Raw genomic sequence first — 14940 nt, 5'->3', positions numbered from 1 at the left:
TGAATGTGGGAGTGAATGGCTGAATGCTGACATGTAGTGAACAGTTCTTTGAGGGGTCAGAAGACTAGACAGGAGCTCCATAAATGCAAGTCCATTTACTATTCCTACACCATTCAGTCAAATAGAAACATTGTCTCTTTCTGATTCAATTGGATTCCTGTTTTATTCCTTAGTGCAGCTGCTTGCTCATACTGTTTCCTGTATTACACTCATTGCATTCCTCTAGTCCAAAGCTTGACAAACCAAATGTCCCAAAGTACTAAACAAATAATTGTTTTGGATGCTGTGTTCCGTGATGTTGGCTAGTAACCAGGATGTGGGAGCAGTTTAGTGCGGAGGTGTCCTTTACCCCGTTCGCTCTTTCACTGCGTGTCTCCTTCTCTCCGTCACTGTGTGTTGTCAATATTTGAACTACAGGGCAGGGTTAAAGGGCGCTCCTATTAACACTTCTCATTCAGCAGCTGCTCTCAGCCCTGCCCTGATAACACACACTTTGCTGTTGGTTGGCCCACTTGAATAGGATACAACTTCCTGGTTTGTAGTGAATCACAATGCACCTGAGCTCACTGCAGTTAAAGCTGAGAAATACTTACACACGTTGTGTTAAACAACTAAAGACCTTCACTAAACACACATATTCACTGCTTGACCTCAGATCCCTCTCTCTCTTCATTATTTTATTTCTGCCCGTTGATCAGGTAGAACGCCTGTTGCTATGGCCCTGCACGGCTTCCACCATTTTAAGTCACATTTCTATTACTATCACTGCTTTTATTATCATTATTATTATATTATTTCTACTGCTGCTTTTATAATTAGTAATCATCATATTTCCCGGTTTGGGGACCTCAGAATCACATCCCTGCTTTTTGCAGATGATGTGGTTCTGTTGGCTTCTTCAGAACGTGACCTTCAGCACGCACTGGGGCGGTTCACAGCCGAGTGTGAAGCGGTCGGGATGAGAGTCAGTACCTCCAAGTCTGAGGCCATGGTTCTCTTCCGGAAAACGGTGGATTGCACCCTCTGGGTTGGGAGTGAGTCACTGCCCCAAGCGAGGGAGTTCAAGTATCTCGGGATCTTATTCACGAGTGAGGGTAAAATGGAGCGGGAGATGGACAGACGGTTCGGTGCAGCGTCAGCAGTGATGCGGGCGTTGTACCGGACCGTTTTGGTGAAGGAGCTGAGCCGAAAGGCAAAGCTCTCGATTTACCAGTCCATCTACGTTCCAACCCTCACCTATGGTCATTAGCTTTGGGTAGTGACCGAAAGAATGAGATCGCGAATACAAGCGGCCGAAATGAGCTTCCTTCGTAGGGTGGCTGGGCTCAGCCTTAGAGATAGGGTGAGGAGCTCAGACATCCGGAGGGAGCTCGGAGTAGAGCCGCTGCTCCTTCGCGTCGAAAGGGGCCAGCTGAGGTGGCTCGGGCATCTGATCAGGATGCCTCCTGGACGCCTCCCTTTAGAGGTTTTCCAGGCACGTCCAACTGGTAAGAGGCCCCGGGGTAGACCCAGAACACGCTGGAGAGATTATATATCTCGTCTGGCCTGGGAACGCCTCAGGGTTCCCCAGGAGGAGCTGGAAAGTGTTGGTGGGGAGGAGGACGTCTGGAGGACCCTCCTTAGCTTGCTGCCCCCGCGACCCGGCCCCGGATAAGCGGAAGGAAATGGATGGTTGGATGGATCTTTCCATTATTATTCTGCTATTATTAGTTCTACTACTGCAAGCACTACTCTCATTATATGAATCATTTATATGATGCATTGTATTAAACCTGAAACGCCTCTGAACGTCCCGGCTTTCCCCTTTGCCTACGACCAACAGCAGGTTTCAGCCTTTTGTCTGTAGGAGCTCATGAAAGCAATGCAAACATCAATGTTTTATGGACAAACATTCACCACATCTAAGCTCTTGACACAAAATAAGGAAGACTCAAATAATTTAAGGGAGGAAGAGAGAGTGTGTGTCAAAATGATCTGCAACATAATGAAACAAGGCACCTTTACAGCATTTATCATTTGGCTTCATGTTACAATAATAATCAACCAGTACACCTGAGGGGTTCAGAGCAAAACCCATCATGAGATGTTAGGAGACCTGTAGTCAGTCAGCCTGAGGTGTTTTTCATTTATAGTACACAACAAATTAATTCTACTCATTCTATGGCCAATATCAGAATATCAGCCAAGACATCAAATTGACTTAACCTCCGGAGCTCATTCACTTTCCCCACAGGATGAACCCAGAGTACCATAATCAGCTTCTGAGGCTCGGTCTACAGTGTGTGAGTGTTGTTTTTATTTTAGTCGGAATGTTCTTCTGTACTTGATGAGGCCAACACAACAGACTCCAGTAACTGAACTCACTGTGTTACAGTCCTACACTAATGACTGCACTGTAATCAGTCTCTCACTTTCTCTACAGCTTACACTATGTTGACTCAACTCCAGTCATTTTAAATGTTTCGACATACTGTTCAGCAATACCTCAGCAAACAACTCTATTCATTGTAAAATAGCCTTTAGGTCATATCTGGACCTGCGTCCTGTCCGGTATGACTGAAGCTTTGTCACTGTTATGTGGAGACAAATCTGCTATCTGTGTATGCTATCTGTGTATGCTGAGAAATAGGACCACTTTCAAATGAATAACAGCACATTTATGTTTGGACATTTATTCAATACACTGTGTACAAAAGAATTCAACGAAAAATATGACTTAATAGTATGAATGTGTATTCTGTATTAACACAAACATTTCATACCGACAAAAACTGTACCCATCTTAAAAAAGGGCCAACATTCTGATGATCGCATGAAAAAAAAGAAAAATCAACAACCAATACATTCTCACAGTCCCACAAGAGACACAAAGGTCATCGTTTTCACAGAAAACAGTCGTATGTCTCCTCTGGGTTCAGACGAACTACAGAAGACACAGCAGCTCTGGACTGTGACAGCACCACGCCATGTTTGAAGCTCATGATTGTCATGCCACACACTCTAAGCTGCTCAACAGGATGCACAGAGGGGAAGCTTACATATGGTAAGACACACTGCTGTGGCTTCTTTTTCATCACCTCCTCACATTCAATAGCAGCTGCTGGAAGAACCGAACATCTGATCACCATGCAGTTTGTCTTCAGGCCCACCTTTAATAAATCATGGCCGTGTTAGCTTTTTGCGTCATAAAGTGCTTCGTAAATGTTTGTGTCACTTTTCTGACTCTCCTGAAGGAGCCCAACTAAAGGGAACATGAGAGCAATATCACATGTACACAGCACAACAGCCACAATCAGAAGGAATTCAGTGGTGTGGAAAGCTTTCTGCCGAGTAGGCGGCGTCTGTTTGGTCGACCGCGTTAATGGAGTGGAAAGACACGGATTAGACGGCAGCTAGCTGCAGCAGCTCAGACATAGTGGTTCAGTGTCACTGTTTAAAATGATCCCAATAAAAACACACAGTGGCATCAGTGAGCGACTACCAGCCTTCACTCGCCTTTCAGGGGAGCAAAGCTGGCTGCTTCAGGCCAGTCGGCTGCAGAGTGACGTCTCAAACGGTGCAGGGTTTGATCCCAGCTCTGAGTTGTTTCAGTTGACAGCAGTGCCACTAGTGTCCATGCTGTGGGTGCTGGTTGTGTTGGTTGTTAGCGGGGTAGTTGGGGGGCAGCGGGGGTCCATTTACACCAGGGTGGTAGAAAGCACAGTTGCTCTCGTACCTGCAGCTTCCCTTCATCATGAAGTGACGACACACAGGCCTCTTGGACATGTCTGACAGGAGGAGACACAGTAGTGTTACAATCACACCACACACACTAACAAAGTTTCTCCTCACACTTTGTACACTGAATAATTCAATGGAGGTTTTCTTATGAAGCTTCAATCGTCTGTGGTCATAAATAATGACGGCATTTCCCTAAAAACATCAGCGTTTCATTTGTAATAATGATTCATTGGATTAAAGGAATGTTGGGTGGCGTTAAGGGGCATCTTTTGGAGGAAATGGAATATAATAGTAACAAGTCTGTTCACCTGAACATCAGAATGGTTGTGTTTTCGTTACCTTACAATGAGCTCTTTATATAAACACAGGAAGCCGGCTGCCATGTTTTCATAGTAGCCCAGAACCAACAAACCAAAGGTTTCTATGTTTTCACATTGTCCCAGGAATCTATCTAAGTAGAATACCAATAACATGGTCTTGATCACAAACGGTGCCAGAAAGTGAGAGCCTCTGTTGGTGTTCTGATGGACGTTTAGCTGAATATAACATGTGACTTATGAGTACAGCTGGCCACAGGCCCCGTGTCCCACATACCATTCATGTTGTTGTGTCCTCCTCTGGGCCCCCCTCGTCCTCTGCCCCTGAAGCCCGGCTCTCCTCCTCCTCGGCCTCGGCCTCCTCGGTGGAAGTGGCCCCCTCTGTGAGGCCCTCCTCTCATGGAGTCATCTACCCAGTAGTTACCATTGTCTCCTCGGCCCTGGCCCGGGGGCGGACCCATCATGCGCGGGCCTCCACCGCTGTTGAAAGGTGGGCCGTGGTTGTGAGGGGGTGGAGGGTGGTTGAAGCGTGGACCGCCGGGCGGGTTATTGGGTGGGTAGCCACCGTTCATGGGCATGTGCATGTTTATGTTCATATTGTTCATGCCTGGACCGTGGCCCAACAAACCCGGGTTGACTAGATAGAAAGACAAGCAGGTTACATAACAATGAGTACAGGACCACCGCAGGTGGACATGGTGCTACGACAGAGGGAGTAGACATAGTTTACCTGGTGGAGGTCCAACCTGGTTCTGGTTCTGGGTCTGCTGCAGGGAGCCCAGTAGCTGTTTGATCTTGTCTGAGAAGTTGGGCTGCTTGATCAAGTCTTCAGTAGACTGGTTACCAGAAGCCCCCTATGACAGACAGCTACAGATTAGCTTCACACTACAACTAGCAAAATGACACCAACCTGCTTACATATTTGACACTAGATAAAGAAATATCATGAAAAACAACTTTGATAAGCAATTTTAAAATAATAAACCATTATCCAGTGTGCAGATGCTGACTTTACTGTATATGTACCATGATGGAGGAGAGCAGCTCCTGTACGTTGACAGCGGGAGTCACAGGGTTGGTCACTGTGGGTGTAGCCTGAGGGCTGCGAGAGCTGTTGCTCAGGTTTCCCATGAGGTTGGCCAGGACAGGGGGCAGCTTGGAGCTCTCGTTCTGGGCCATGGCAGAGCCCTGCTGTGACGTCGTGTCCATGGGCTCAACGTAGCCGTCGTCCAGCATGGTGGAGTCCTGCAGGGACACAATGTGTTTATTAAGAGGAAGAGATATGAGAGACCGAATGTGTGTGTGTGTGAGTGTACTAACCTCGTCCAGAGGGATGAGACGGGGAGGCATGGGTTCATAAGGCTCTGGGTCTGGTTCATGTGGACTGTCGGGCACACTAGTGAGAAGACAAGACCGGATTCAGTAACATACATTACATTGCATTGCATAGAATAAACAAATAAAGGGTCAACGGTTCAGATTACTGATGAACCCTGTCTTCCCTTTTGTCCATATATTTTAAAATTTTCCAACCTGCTCTAGAAACAGCAGGCTGTGTCCAAATACATACCTGTCTTTGCTGAGGAAGATCTCCTGCAGGATGCCCATCTCACGGTCTCTCTGGGTGAGTTTCTCTGTGCTGTTGGCCCCGGGGATGACCAGGCTGCCGGTCAGCGTCAGGGGCCTTGGGGGGGTCCAGGGGACCCTCTCTTCCATGGTGTCATGGGAAAGCCGGCGGGCCATCTCAAACGTCTGCCTGTCCATCATTAGCTCTCGTTTGGCGGCCTCACCAAAGTCCTTTATCTTGTTGACATTGACTGTGAATTATTTGAATTAATATGAGTTCAGATCTGTATCCGATGGTTGTTGTCTCAGAACAGTTAAGACATTGGCCTTACCTCTCTCTGTCTCATCCAGATCAAAGAAAAAGTAGTGTTTGAGCTGCTCCTCCTCAGCCCAGTGAACTGTCTTCTTCTTCTTGCCTTTCTTGGTCAAGCCTTCTTCTTCTCCTCGTGGTTCTGCCAGAGCGTTAGGCTTCTCACCTACAAACAGCACAGACAATGATAGAGAAAGACTTAAGGAGATTGACAACACTCTCATTTTCAATAGACAAATAATATAATCAAAGAAGCTCATTAAGCTAATCACCATTAAGGACCTTACCGTTGTCAGAGACCTCATTCTCCTCGGAGGGAACGGGGGTCCCAGGCCTCTCCGGCTCCTGGTTTTCATCAATAGGAGTGATGGAAGTAGCCGTTTCTGGGGATGACGGTTTTGCAGAAGATGAAGATGAATATGCAGAGGGTTTGTTGTCAAAGGGACTCGCCTGAGGACAAAAAGGAAATGAGAATGGCATAAGTTTTGGATTTCATTTTGCATGTAAAAAGACAAAGATGTCGACAGCTAAAAGTTCTCGGAAAGTCTGATTCAGCTCACAAATTAGAGACTGTAAATGATTACACAGTTCAGCAAAGTCTGTTGTGTTTGGTTCGTATTTGAGCGACAGTAATCAATTAACTCTGAAGACATGAAAAGAAAATTTAATAAAAACCTAATTCAACTCAAATATTCTGAGGCTGTTTGGGACTGACAATGGCCATAATACATACTGTGAAAATGAGATTAGTTTGTACCTTGTTAGACGTGGGGGAGACAGCCTTGGTATTAGGGGGAGTACCAGCACCGGCTTTCTTCTTCTTGATCTTGATCCCAGGCACTGGAGCAGAGTTCAGAGCATCAAGGAACCCTGTGCACTCCATCGCTGCAGTGAGGACACAAGAGAGCAGTGAACACCACACTCCAACATCATCTCTCTCACATGCAGTTCAAATTTGACCGTGTGTTTCAAACCTACGTTGTGCTGGAATGATCTTGACTTTGATCTCTTTGGCAGAGTTAGAGGGGGTGTTTAGAGGCTTGTATTTTTTCTCCAGAGGTGGAGCATCTGATGGACCAGAGCTGTTAAAGGAAAACGTAGACAAAAGGAAATATGTAAGCACCAGCCATCAGCCAGCAGAGGGCAGCACTGAGCGAATGTCACAAATCCACAGAGAAAGTGAGGGTCCAGTACCTTGGCCTCTTGAGGACTGGAGGCTTGATGTTGTACTTGTCGCCCAACTGTGGGGCGGTGGGCGACTTCTTAGCAGGGGCCATGCTGGGAGTGTCAATGTCCAAACCTACACAACACAGAAAATATCCATTATTTACATTGTGCCAAACACGGGGGGGGGGGGCTCATGCAAATATAAATAGTGAGTGTGACTGAAACAACAGCCAGCCAGAGGTTCTATACAGCAAGCCTGTCTTCAGTCTGTTTGTGGACCTAACCAGTCACCTGGATCTTTTCTCTTCTTGGATACCAGGACGGCAACTAGATGTAAGTTGTTTAGATTTTGCGTTGTGTAATTATTGTGGTGTGTAGTTGTTTGATTGTGTAGTTGTTGTGTTGTGCGAGTGACCTTTTTGTTAACGACATTAACCTCAGTGATATGGGTGCAAAGTGTGTACAGCCTAGTTGCCTTGACTGTTCATTCTGTACACATGACATCTATTGCATTCTGTCCATCCTGGGAGAAGGATACCTCCTCTGTCGCTCTCCCATAGTTTTCTTCCTTTTTCTCCCTGTTAAAGGGTTTTTTAGGGAAGTTTTTCCTGTGCTGATGTGAGGGTTCCGGGACAGAGGATGTTGCATGTGTACAGATTGTAAAGCCCTCTGAGGGAAATTTGTAATTTGTGATTTTGGGCTAAACAAAATAAACTGAATTGAATTGGGATCTATGAAATCGTGTTTATATTTACGTATATTACGTATTAACATACATGACATACTCAGCTTTATAGTGGAGCACATTTAAACATGATCGGATGTGACATTCAGGACCAACTCTATCACTGCTTATCAGGTTCCATTTACCTATGGAGCGAATCTTTGCGTGGCTGGGTGCATGGGCTTTAGGTTTCTCCTTCTTCTTCTCCTCATCTCCACTCTTTTCCCTCACGTCCCGCACCGGAACCTTGCCCTCCTCTTTCTTCTTTTTCTTATCTGGAGGAGAGGCAGAGGGAGTTACTACGTATAGGAGGCACTAGTTAACACTGACAGAATGGCGGGTACGTACCAGCAGGAGAGCTGCCGCTGCTCGACACACTCTGGGAGCGGATTGTAGCCATCCAGCCTTCTACCAGCACAGACGCCAACTTCCTCAGCTCTAAAAGTCAAACACAAGTATTTGAGTGTGATACACACTTTCACATTATACAATGATTTAATGTTTGATGTACAAGCTCACTGACCTTCGGTGTCTGCACTCTTGCTCAGCTGCTTCACCAGCTTGGCTGTGTTGTTCTGGGAGTATATAGAGGCAGAGAAATGTTAGATGTTACAGTTGCATGTGCAGTTCACTAGAAGAGTGTTCTGGTGGATGGACGGAGACAGTACCTGCTTGAGGTGGTCCACTTTGAGAGGCAGCTTCTGCAGTGTGAGCAGGATGAGTTGCAATAGGGGGGTGTTGTTGGTGGTTTTGGAGTAGGTGAGCCAGGAGTTGAGCATCCTGTAGCCACCAACTCTGATAAACCTTGATGAAGGAGGGAACAGTTGAGTATAATGAAGGATTCAGATGGTCACCGATTGCACATGCTGATCAACAAAGTCATGGAAACCTGCTAATTATTACTCAGATTATCAGAAGTGCTTCTGTTCAGAGGCTGGTGCTTTTCTGTGACACTATCTCTGCATTCTCTCTGACGTTGGTGGTTTGACATTTGCTCCCACAGCAGAATGGTGTATGTAGGGTGGAGTCAGAATAAAATACCTAATAAACAATAAACACAATACTTGTTTGTGGGATCCATTCATTGCTGGTTTGTCTGCTCACTTATGTTCTAAGAGAGAACTGTATCACTAACAGACAACTGACGTTCTCAGTCAGAAGTCTGGAAGGTGTGAGAATCAATACTGATTGATTGAAATTGATGTACTAATCTAACAATGTACATGAATTTAAAAGAACATTTTTCATAATAAATGCTAGCATATGAAACGGTGGTAAAAGAACAAGCATAATTGTAACTTGATACTGACTCAAGAAACACGTCCAGTCAGGGCAATAAGTATTTGCACTGTGACACAATTTTCCAAATTTTCCCTCTATACACGACTCCAATGGATTTGAAATGAAGGAGTCAATATGTGGTTGAAGTGTAGACTTTCAGCTTCAAGGCAATGGATAAAACCAAAATATCACATTAACCGTTTAGCAATTAAGGCCCCCATTTTCAGAGGCTCAAGAGTAATTGGACAATTGTCTGATAAACAGTTTCATAGCCAGGTATGGCCTGTTCTCTCACGACAAATTATGCAGAAAATAGATCAAGAGTTTATTCAAAGGTGTCAATGCAAGTGAATGAGGCCATTATTAGGCTGGGAAAAAAATGAACAAACCTATCAGGCAGATAGCAGAATCATTAGGATTGGCCAAATAAACAGTTTGTACATTCTTAAAAAGAAGGAATGCACTGGTAAACCCTGAAGACCACAGAAGAAATCTAAAGTGAAGGATTGCAGAATTCTTTCCTTGGTTAAGAAAAACCTCTTCATAACATCGACTGATTATTCATGGGTTTAATACAGAGGGTTTAATAGAGGGTTTACGACAAGTTGCAAACCACCAGTAACACTGAAGAACAGGAAGGCCAGATAAGACTTTGCAAGAAAACATCGAAAAAACCTGACCGGTTTTGTAATATGATTCTTTGGACAGATGAAACATAATGATGGGAAGGGAGAAGTGTGGAAAAGGAAAGGAATGTCTCATGATCCTAAATTTAAGTTAAAGTTAAGGCCTGACAAAGCATCTCAAGGGAAAAAAACTCAGCCTTTGGTGATGTCTATGGGTCAAAGACTTCAGTCAGTCATTGGCCGCAAAGATTTTTCCACCAAGTATTAAAAATAATGATAATATTCACAATTCACAATGTTAGTTTGTCCAATTACTTTTGAGCCTCTGAAACTGTGTAAAGATTACTGTAATTCCTAAATGGTTATTGTGATATTATTGTTGTATCCATTGAATTAAAGTTTAAAGTCTACACTTCAGCCACATAATGAAAGCTTAATTTCAAATCCATTGGAGTTGTGTATATTGGCAAAATTAGAAAAAAGTATTCGCAGTCCAAATACCTATGGCCCTGAATGTATATTGAAATGGTTCCAGCCCTAATTATAAGGTTTGTTGATGCACTTAATTTAGTCTCAATACTCATTATTTTAGAATGACATGCTAAATAAATGTATGTTTGTTTATTTCATCATTTAACTTTGACAGAATTTAATTTTACAAAAAGCTGGGAAGCAGACCTCGAGTTGAACTGAAATTTGAGTTCCCTTTACGGTTCTTCCAATTTAATGGAATATTTTCATACTTGTATCCATCCCTGTGTTAACATGAATTAAGAACCAGACATGCAATATACAGCATATGAGGTACAAGTAATGCCTACCTGTTCAGAACATCATGTGATTTGGTCTGCAGAAGGATGCTCAGGTACATACATCTACTGACCATCTTGTTAGAAGCTTTCATCAGGCTACATTAAAAAGAAAAGCATATGTATGAAGATATGACATAGTGCAGTGGAGAAGTTCAAGTCTTATAGTTAGGGCACAGGAATGAGTCCAGCCTTCTTTCACTTCCTCACCTGAACACCTTTGGGACTCCCTCCAGGCTGCGCAGCTCTCCATCTTTCCCCAGCAGAGCCTCCACACCCTTTAGAATCTCTCTGGGGTCCACCGGTCCTCCTGCCATGTCTGAAACACACACCATAAACAATTAGTGTATACGCCAGCAGGACATGTGTGTTGGACATTTTCTGTTATGTATAGGAAATGTTTGGTCTTTGGTAAAAGGTATGCAAGTGCTGTTTAGTAGGGACTGTTTGCCTGCCAGATGGAAAGGGAAGCTCCACGGTTCTCTTCAGTAATTAGGACTCAACAGCTTAGATCTGTAAAGTCCCATAAAGGCTCCAAAGCCACTTCACATCAAACACACATAAATCTAAACTGCATCGGGCCTACACCGCCACAGCAGCCAGATCCACCTCACCACTGCACACCGTCCAGACTGCACTGTAGATCATATCACTTGACTTTCTGTGGTTCCAGCAACATCAAGGTCCAAAGACCTGTCACAACGCCAAAAACAGGAGCTCAACACCACAAGCTGGCCAACAAGGTGTGATGATTGAGGGTCTGAGATGGCACACAAGCCAGCTTCCAGAGGGAGCCAGGAGCAGAGCAGCATGAGCTGATAGCCAGTAGAGCAGCTGACTTTCTAGCTCAGAGAGGAAGAGTTACACTACATCCACTACTAATCTGGCTCACCTGCTCACAAAACATAATCAGTCACACAGCTGTGTAGCTCCAACAGGCAGCCATCCACAGTGCAGAATGACTTCAGTGTACTACCTCATTCTTGAGATGTTTGGAGGTGAAATCAGTTCAGCAGGATGCTGCAACTTACTCCTCAGTGCCTCCAGAGTGACTCCTCTCTGGGATGTTTACTTGCAGGACAGGACATGTAGACTGATAGGACATTGATTTTGGAGGGCGAGGCAACACTGTTTATTCCACTTTAGGCAATGATTAAAGAAGCAGCAGCAACACAGATACCAAACTGCATGTTATTAACTAAGCAACCAAATACTACAAATTCACATCAATTTGTTTATTTACCTAACTTTTTATTTGATTGAATGGTTTACTTAATTATATCTAAATGATCTATTGATATAATTATAAAGCTATAACTACGATATATTTTTACAAACAAATGTATTTTATCAATATGTATCAGACACAAGAGGAAATGCCAAGGTCTTGTTAAAACAATAACAGCCAAAGGGATGAATTTTTAAAAGAAATGTTACTGGTAATGATTTATCACATTTTTAATGCATCATGTCTATCACAATCATTCACATAAAAATCACTTCAAACCAGGAGAATGGTAATAGAAACATCAACACTCAATGGAAACCCATCTTCGATTTTTTTGGGGGGTAACTGATGAAATTATGAATGGCAAAATTCTGATTAAAACACATTAAATCAGACTTTATAAAGTATGAAATGCTTGAGAAAAGTGGAATTAGTAGGTTAAATACTGAGTGGGGTTAATGTTCCAGCCGCGGTACAAATGAGGCCACTACCTGCCACCTACAGGTCCCTTTATGTCTACACACCGGCACTCTACTGTCTGGGATGTTCCACAGGAAAAAGCAACCACAAAGACAGCATTGTTAGTGCGACATCAGGTGACAACAGTCAGAACTGTCATTAATGTGACCGTTAAACAATGTATGCAGTAATGCATTAAAGGTGATGGATGTTTCATAATAGTCTAATTGTTAACTTCAAATAGTCCAATTTGATCCAAACAAAGACAGCCGACACTATGTCACCAGACCTTTATGGATGTCTTCACTATTGCAGATTACAAGAGACTACAATGACAACAGGTCTTATGATCAACCCCTGAATGGTTCTTGATGTAACTGCTGGGGTCGCATCCTTTAAGCATGCACATATTTTTCCATGTTTATACACCTAAAAATGGAACTGTTTCAACTCTAGAGCAGAACCTGCTATTCTTGCAGAAATCAATTCATTGGAAATGCCATGTGAGTAATCAGTTAGGTCTTACCCGGGTAACTGCTGTAGTAGAAGTTATATATAGTCTCAGACCTCCACAACACTGCAAATAACCCACTTCCTGTAAATGTCACAATTGTTACGCATATACACAAAATCAGTGGTGATTATGGCCCTGGATCAGTGGGGGAAATAGCATTATTGGTGCACTGCCATACTGTGGTGTTACTAGATTTATCACTGGTACTTTATAGGAAAATAACTCGGACTATGCTCAAATGAACAAGCCCTAAAAAATATATTATTAACTGTTATTTGTTACTGTTGTTTGTTAAATAGTAGACTTGTTAACAAGGCATACTCATCGAGGAGAAACTGAATGAATCAAATAGTAACGTCTAACGCCTCCGGTTATATAAGGGCAGTTAACTGAACCCGCCATCTGTCCTTTTCAGCAGAGAACAGGCCTGCTGCTGTGGATGAGCGGCCCGTCAGAGGGGAGGGAGCTGGAGCCGCCTGCTAATCAGAGCCCTCCCTGTTAACCACTTCGACGACGACAAACGAAAGCAGTCCCACACGAGCAAATACCGTGGACCTGAGAGGTAAACAAGTCACCAACCACCACATATCTACCCAATCATACACGCGAGGCAGTCGGTACTTTTTCTGCTGGGCAGTTTTGTAAAAGCTCCAAACCGTTGCTCCGAGAACTCGGCTAGCCCCGGAGCTGTCCGACGACGAAAAGCAAACCACAAGCAGTCCACCATTTTTGCCAATCCCCGACTGTTTGTGTTTCGAAAGAGCACTTTGCTTGAGTCATCCTGCAATCTTTATCCACAGATTGCCGAGTACGTGATGCGGGCTTTCGGAAAGTCCCTGTGCTTTAATTATCGACATTTCAACACACACAGTGCTTCATAAAATATGTCCACAATCCTCAAGCTAACGCAATCTTTATGTATAGATTGCGGTTAGTGTTCGTTCCGTGAAGCAGCCCCTATAAAATTAATCTGGCAGGCAAAAAGTCCGACTTCATGAGCTGGAATTTCGTTTCAGTGCCTACGGCAATCTTTATGAATAGATTGCTTATGGTTAATTTACGATTTACTGACTATTAACTTTTATTTATACAAATCGCCCATTCCGTCTCACACACAAAGAAACGGAGCCTTATGTCTCCGTCCACTTTCCTGTGTGAGCTCATACTTAAACACTGTCTATATTCAAATGGTTTGAAAAGAACCACGCTATCTTACGGTGCCAGTTAACCAGCTACCGCTAACTAGCCTATCGTCTACGATCATTTTCACTTGATTGGTCTCTATTAAATTTAACTTCAAAATCAACTTACTATTGACACTATAGATCCTCAGCGTCTCGGGTGTATTAGAGTGTGCTTTTCAGGCACTTATATCTCTTATTTCATCAATTTTATATCGTCAACCTTCATGGTTTTAATACCAACTTAAATACTTCTTATGGGTGGGGCTGAAAGCTAGCCTTTCCTTCAGGAACAAACTGGAGGCAAAAATAGTAATCGAATGTCCATTACTTGATGAAAAAAATATGAATTTGAGTAGAGTTGTTCAAAGTCCTCGACGGGCCAGTCTTCGGCAATGCGAATTCACACCTGCAAAACACACAAAAAACAGACATTTTAATTAAGAGTCTATCGTTAAATCAAAGTCCTTTGTTGGTTCTTGAACACATTCAGTAGGAATTTCGCATTTTAGACGGACACAATGTTGAGAATAAGCCTCGCTGTCTTTCTGACTTCACTTACCTTTGACCAAATCCAGGAATGAGCCCGAAGAGGAGGGACTTGGGCTTTATACTAAGTGACGATTTTTACGTCACGGGCACATTTTTTTCCCGTTTTTGCTGAAACAAAATGGTGGATAGCCGACCTTCCCTGGTCCTGTCAAGGGCATAATGGCGTGTTACACGTTTTGGAAGTTGATAATTTGAATTACTCCATATATTTACCATGAAACTATTGTGTATTTGCATCAATCAGTTGACGATAAAGCATACTAACAAATTTCGTTGATTTGGCTGGATTGTAATTATTATTTAATATATCAATTTAGTTAATAGTATTGCTTCAAAATGGCGACTAGTTTGGCTGTCAGGGTTGAGTCATCACCATGGTTGTGATGGGAATTCGACGAGAACGCCACATTTGAACAATAATCTACACCCAACATACTTAAATTAAACTGTTAAAAGGGCTTCCCACACAACATGATATGAATTATT

General features: G+C 43.5%; 1 protein-coding gene across 4 annotated transcripts; it reads right to left on the bottom strand.

Moving 5' to 3' along the window:
- Positions 1-2667: 2667 nt before the first annotated feature.
- ppp1r10 (protein phosphatase 1, regulatory subunit 10) lies at positions 2668-14551 on the bottom strand. Of its 4 annotated transcripts, none has more exons than XM_054606257.1 (19): positions 14465-14551; positions 12734-14311; positions 10731-10839; positions 10533-10619; positions 8473-8608; positions 8328-8379; positions 8153-8242; positions 7951-8079; positions 7108-7213; positions 6892-6995; positions 6671-6798; positions 6201-6363; positions 5936-6079; positions 5608-5854; positions 5358-5433; positions 5064-5282; positions 4768-4891; positions 4315-4674; positions 2668-3767 (listed from the first exon to the last, which is right to left on the bottom strand). In XM_054606257.1, the coding sequence occupies exons 3-19, from the start codon at positions 10835-10837 to the stop codon at positions 3607-3609; spliced, it is 2433 nt and encodes an 810-aa protein (XP_054462232.1). In that variant the 5' UTR covers positions 10838-10839; positions 12734-14311; positions 14465-14551; the 3' UTR covers positions 2668-3606. The 4 variants fall into 4 exon arrangements, with proteins under 4 accessions (XP_054462232.1, XP_054462231.1, XP_054462234.1 ...); XM_054606256.1 differs by having other exon boundaries at positions 14033-14311; XM_054606259.1 differs by having other exon boundaries at positions 14234-14311.
- Positions 14552-14940: the final 389 nt, after the last annotated feature.

The sequence above is a fragment of the Anoplopoma fimbria genome, chromosome 10 (assembly GCF_027596085.1).
Source record: "Anoplopoma fimbria isolate UVic2021 breed Golden Eagle Sablefish chromosome 10, Afim_UVic_2022, whole genome shotgun sequence".
Taxonomy (NCBI): domain Eukaryota; kingdom Metazoa; phylum Chordata; class Actinopteri; order Perciformes; family Anoplopomatidae; genus Anoplopoma; species Anoplopoma fimbria.
This window is presented reverse-complemented; position numbering and strand designations above follow the sequence as displayed.

Bases quoted from the DNA above. Each gene is read 5' to 3' on its own strand.
- ppp1r10 (XM_054606255.1), bottom strand. From the start codon at position 11,168: ATGATCTACAGTGCAGTCTGGACGGTGTGCAGTG. The intron at 10,620-10,730 runs GTGAGGAAGTGA...TTTTTAATGTAG, and splicing joins GGAGTCCCAAAGGTGTTCAG to CCTGATGAAAGCTTCTAACA. The intron at 6,080-6,200 runs GTAAGGTCCTTA...TGCTGTTTGTAG, and splicing joins GAATGAGGTCTCTGACAACG to GTGAGAAGCCTAACGCTCTG.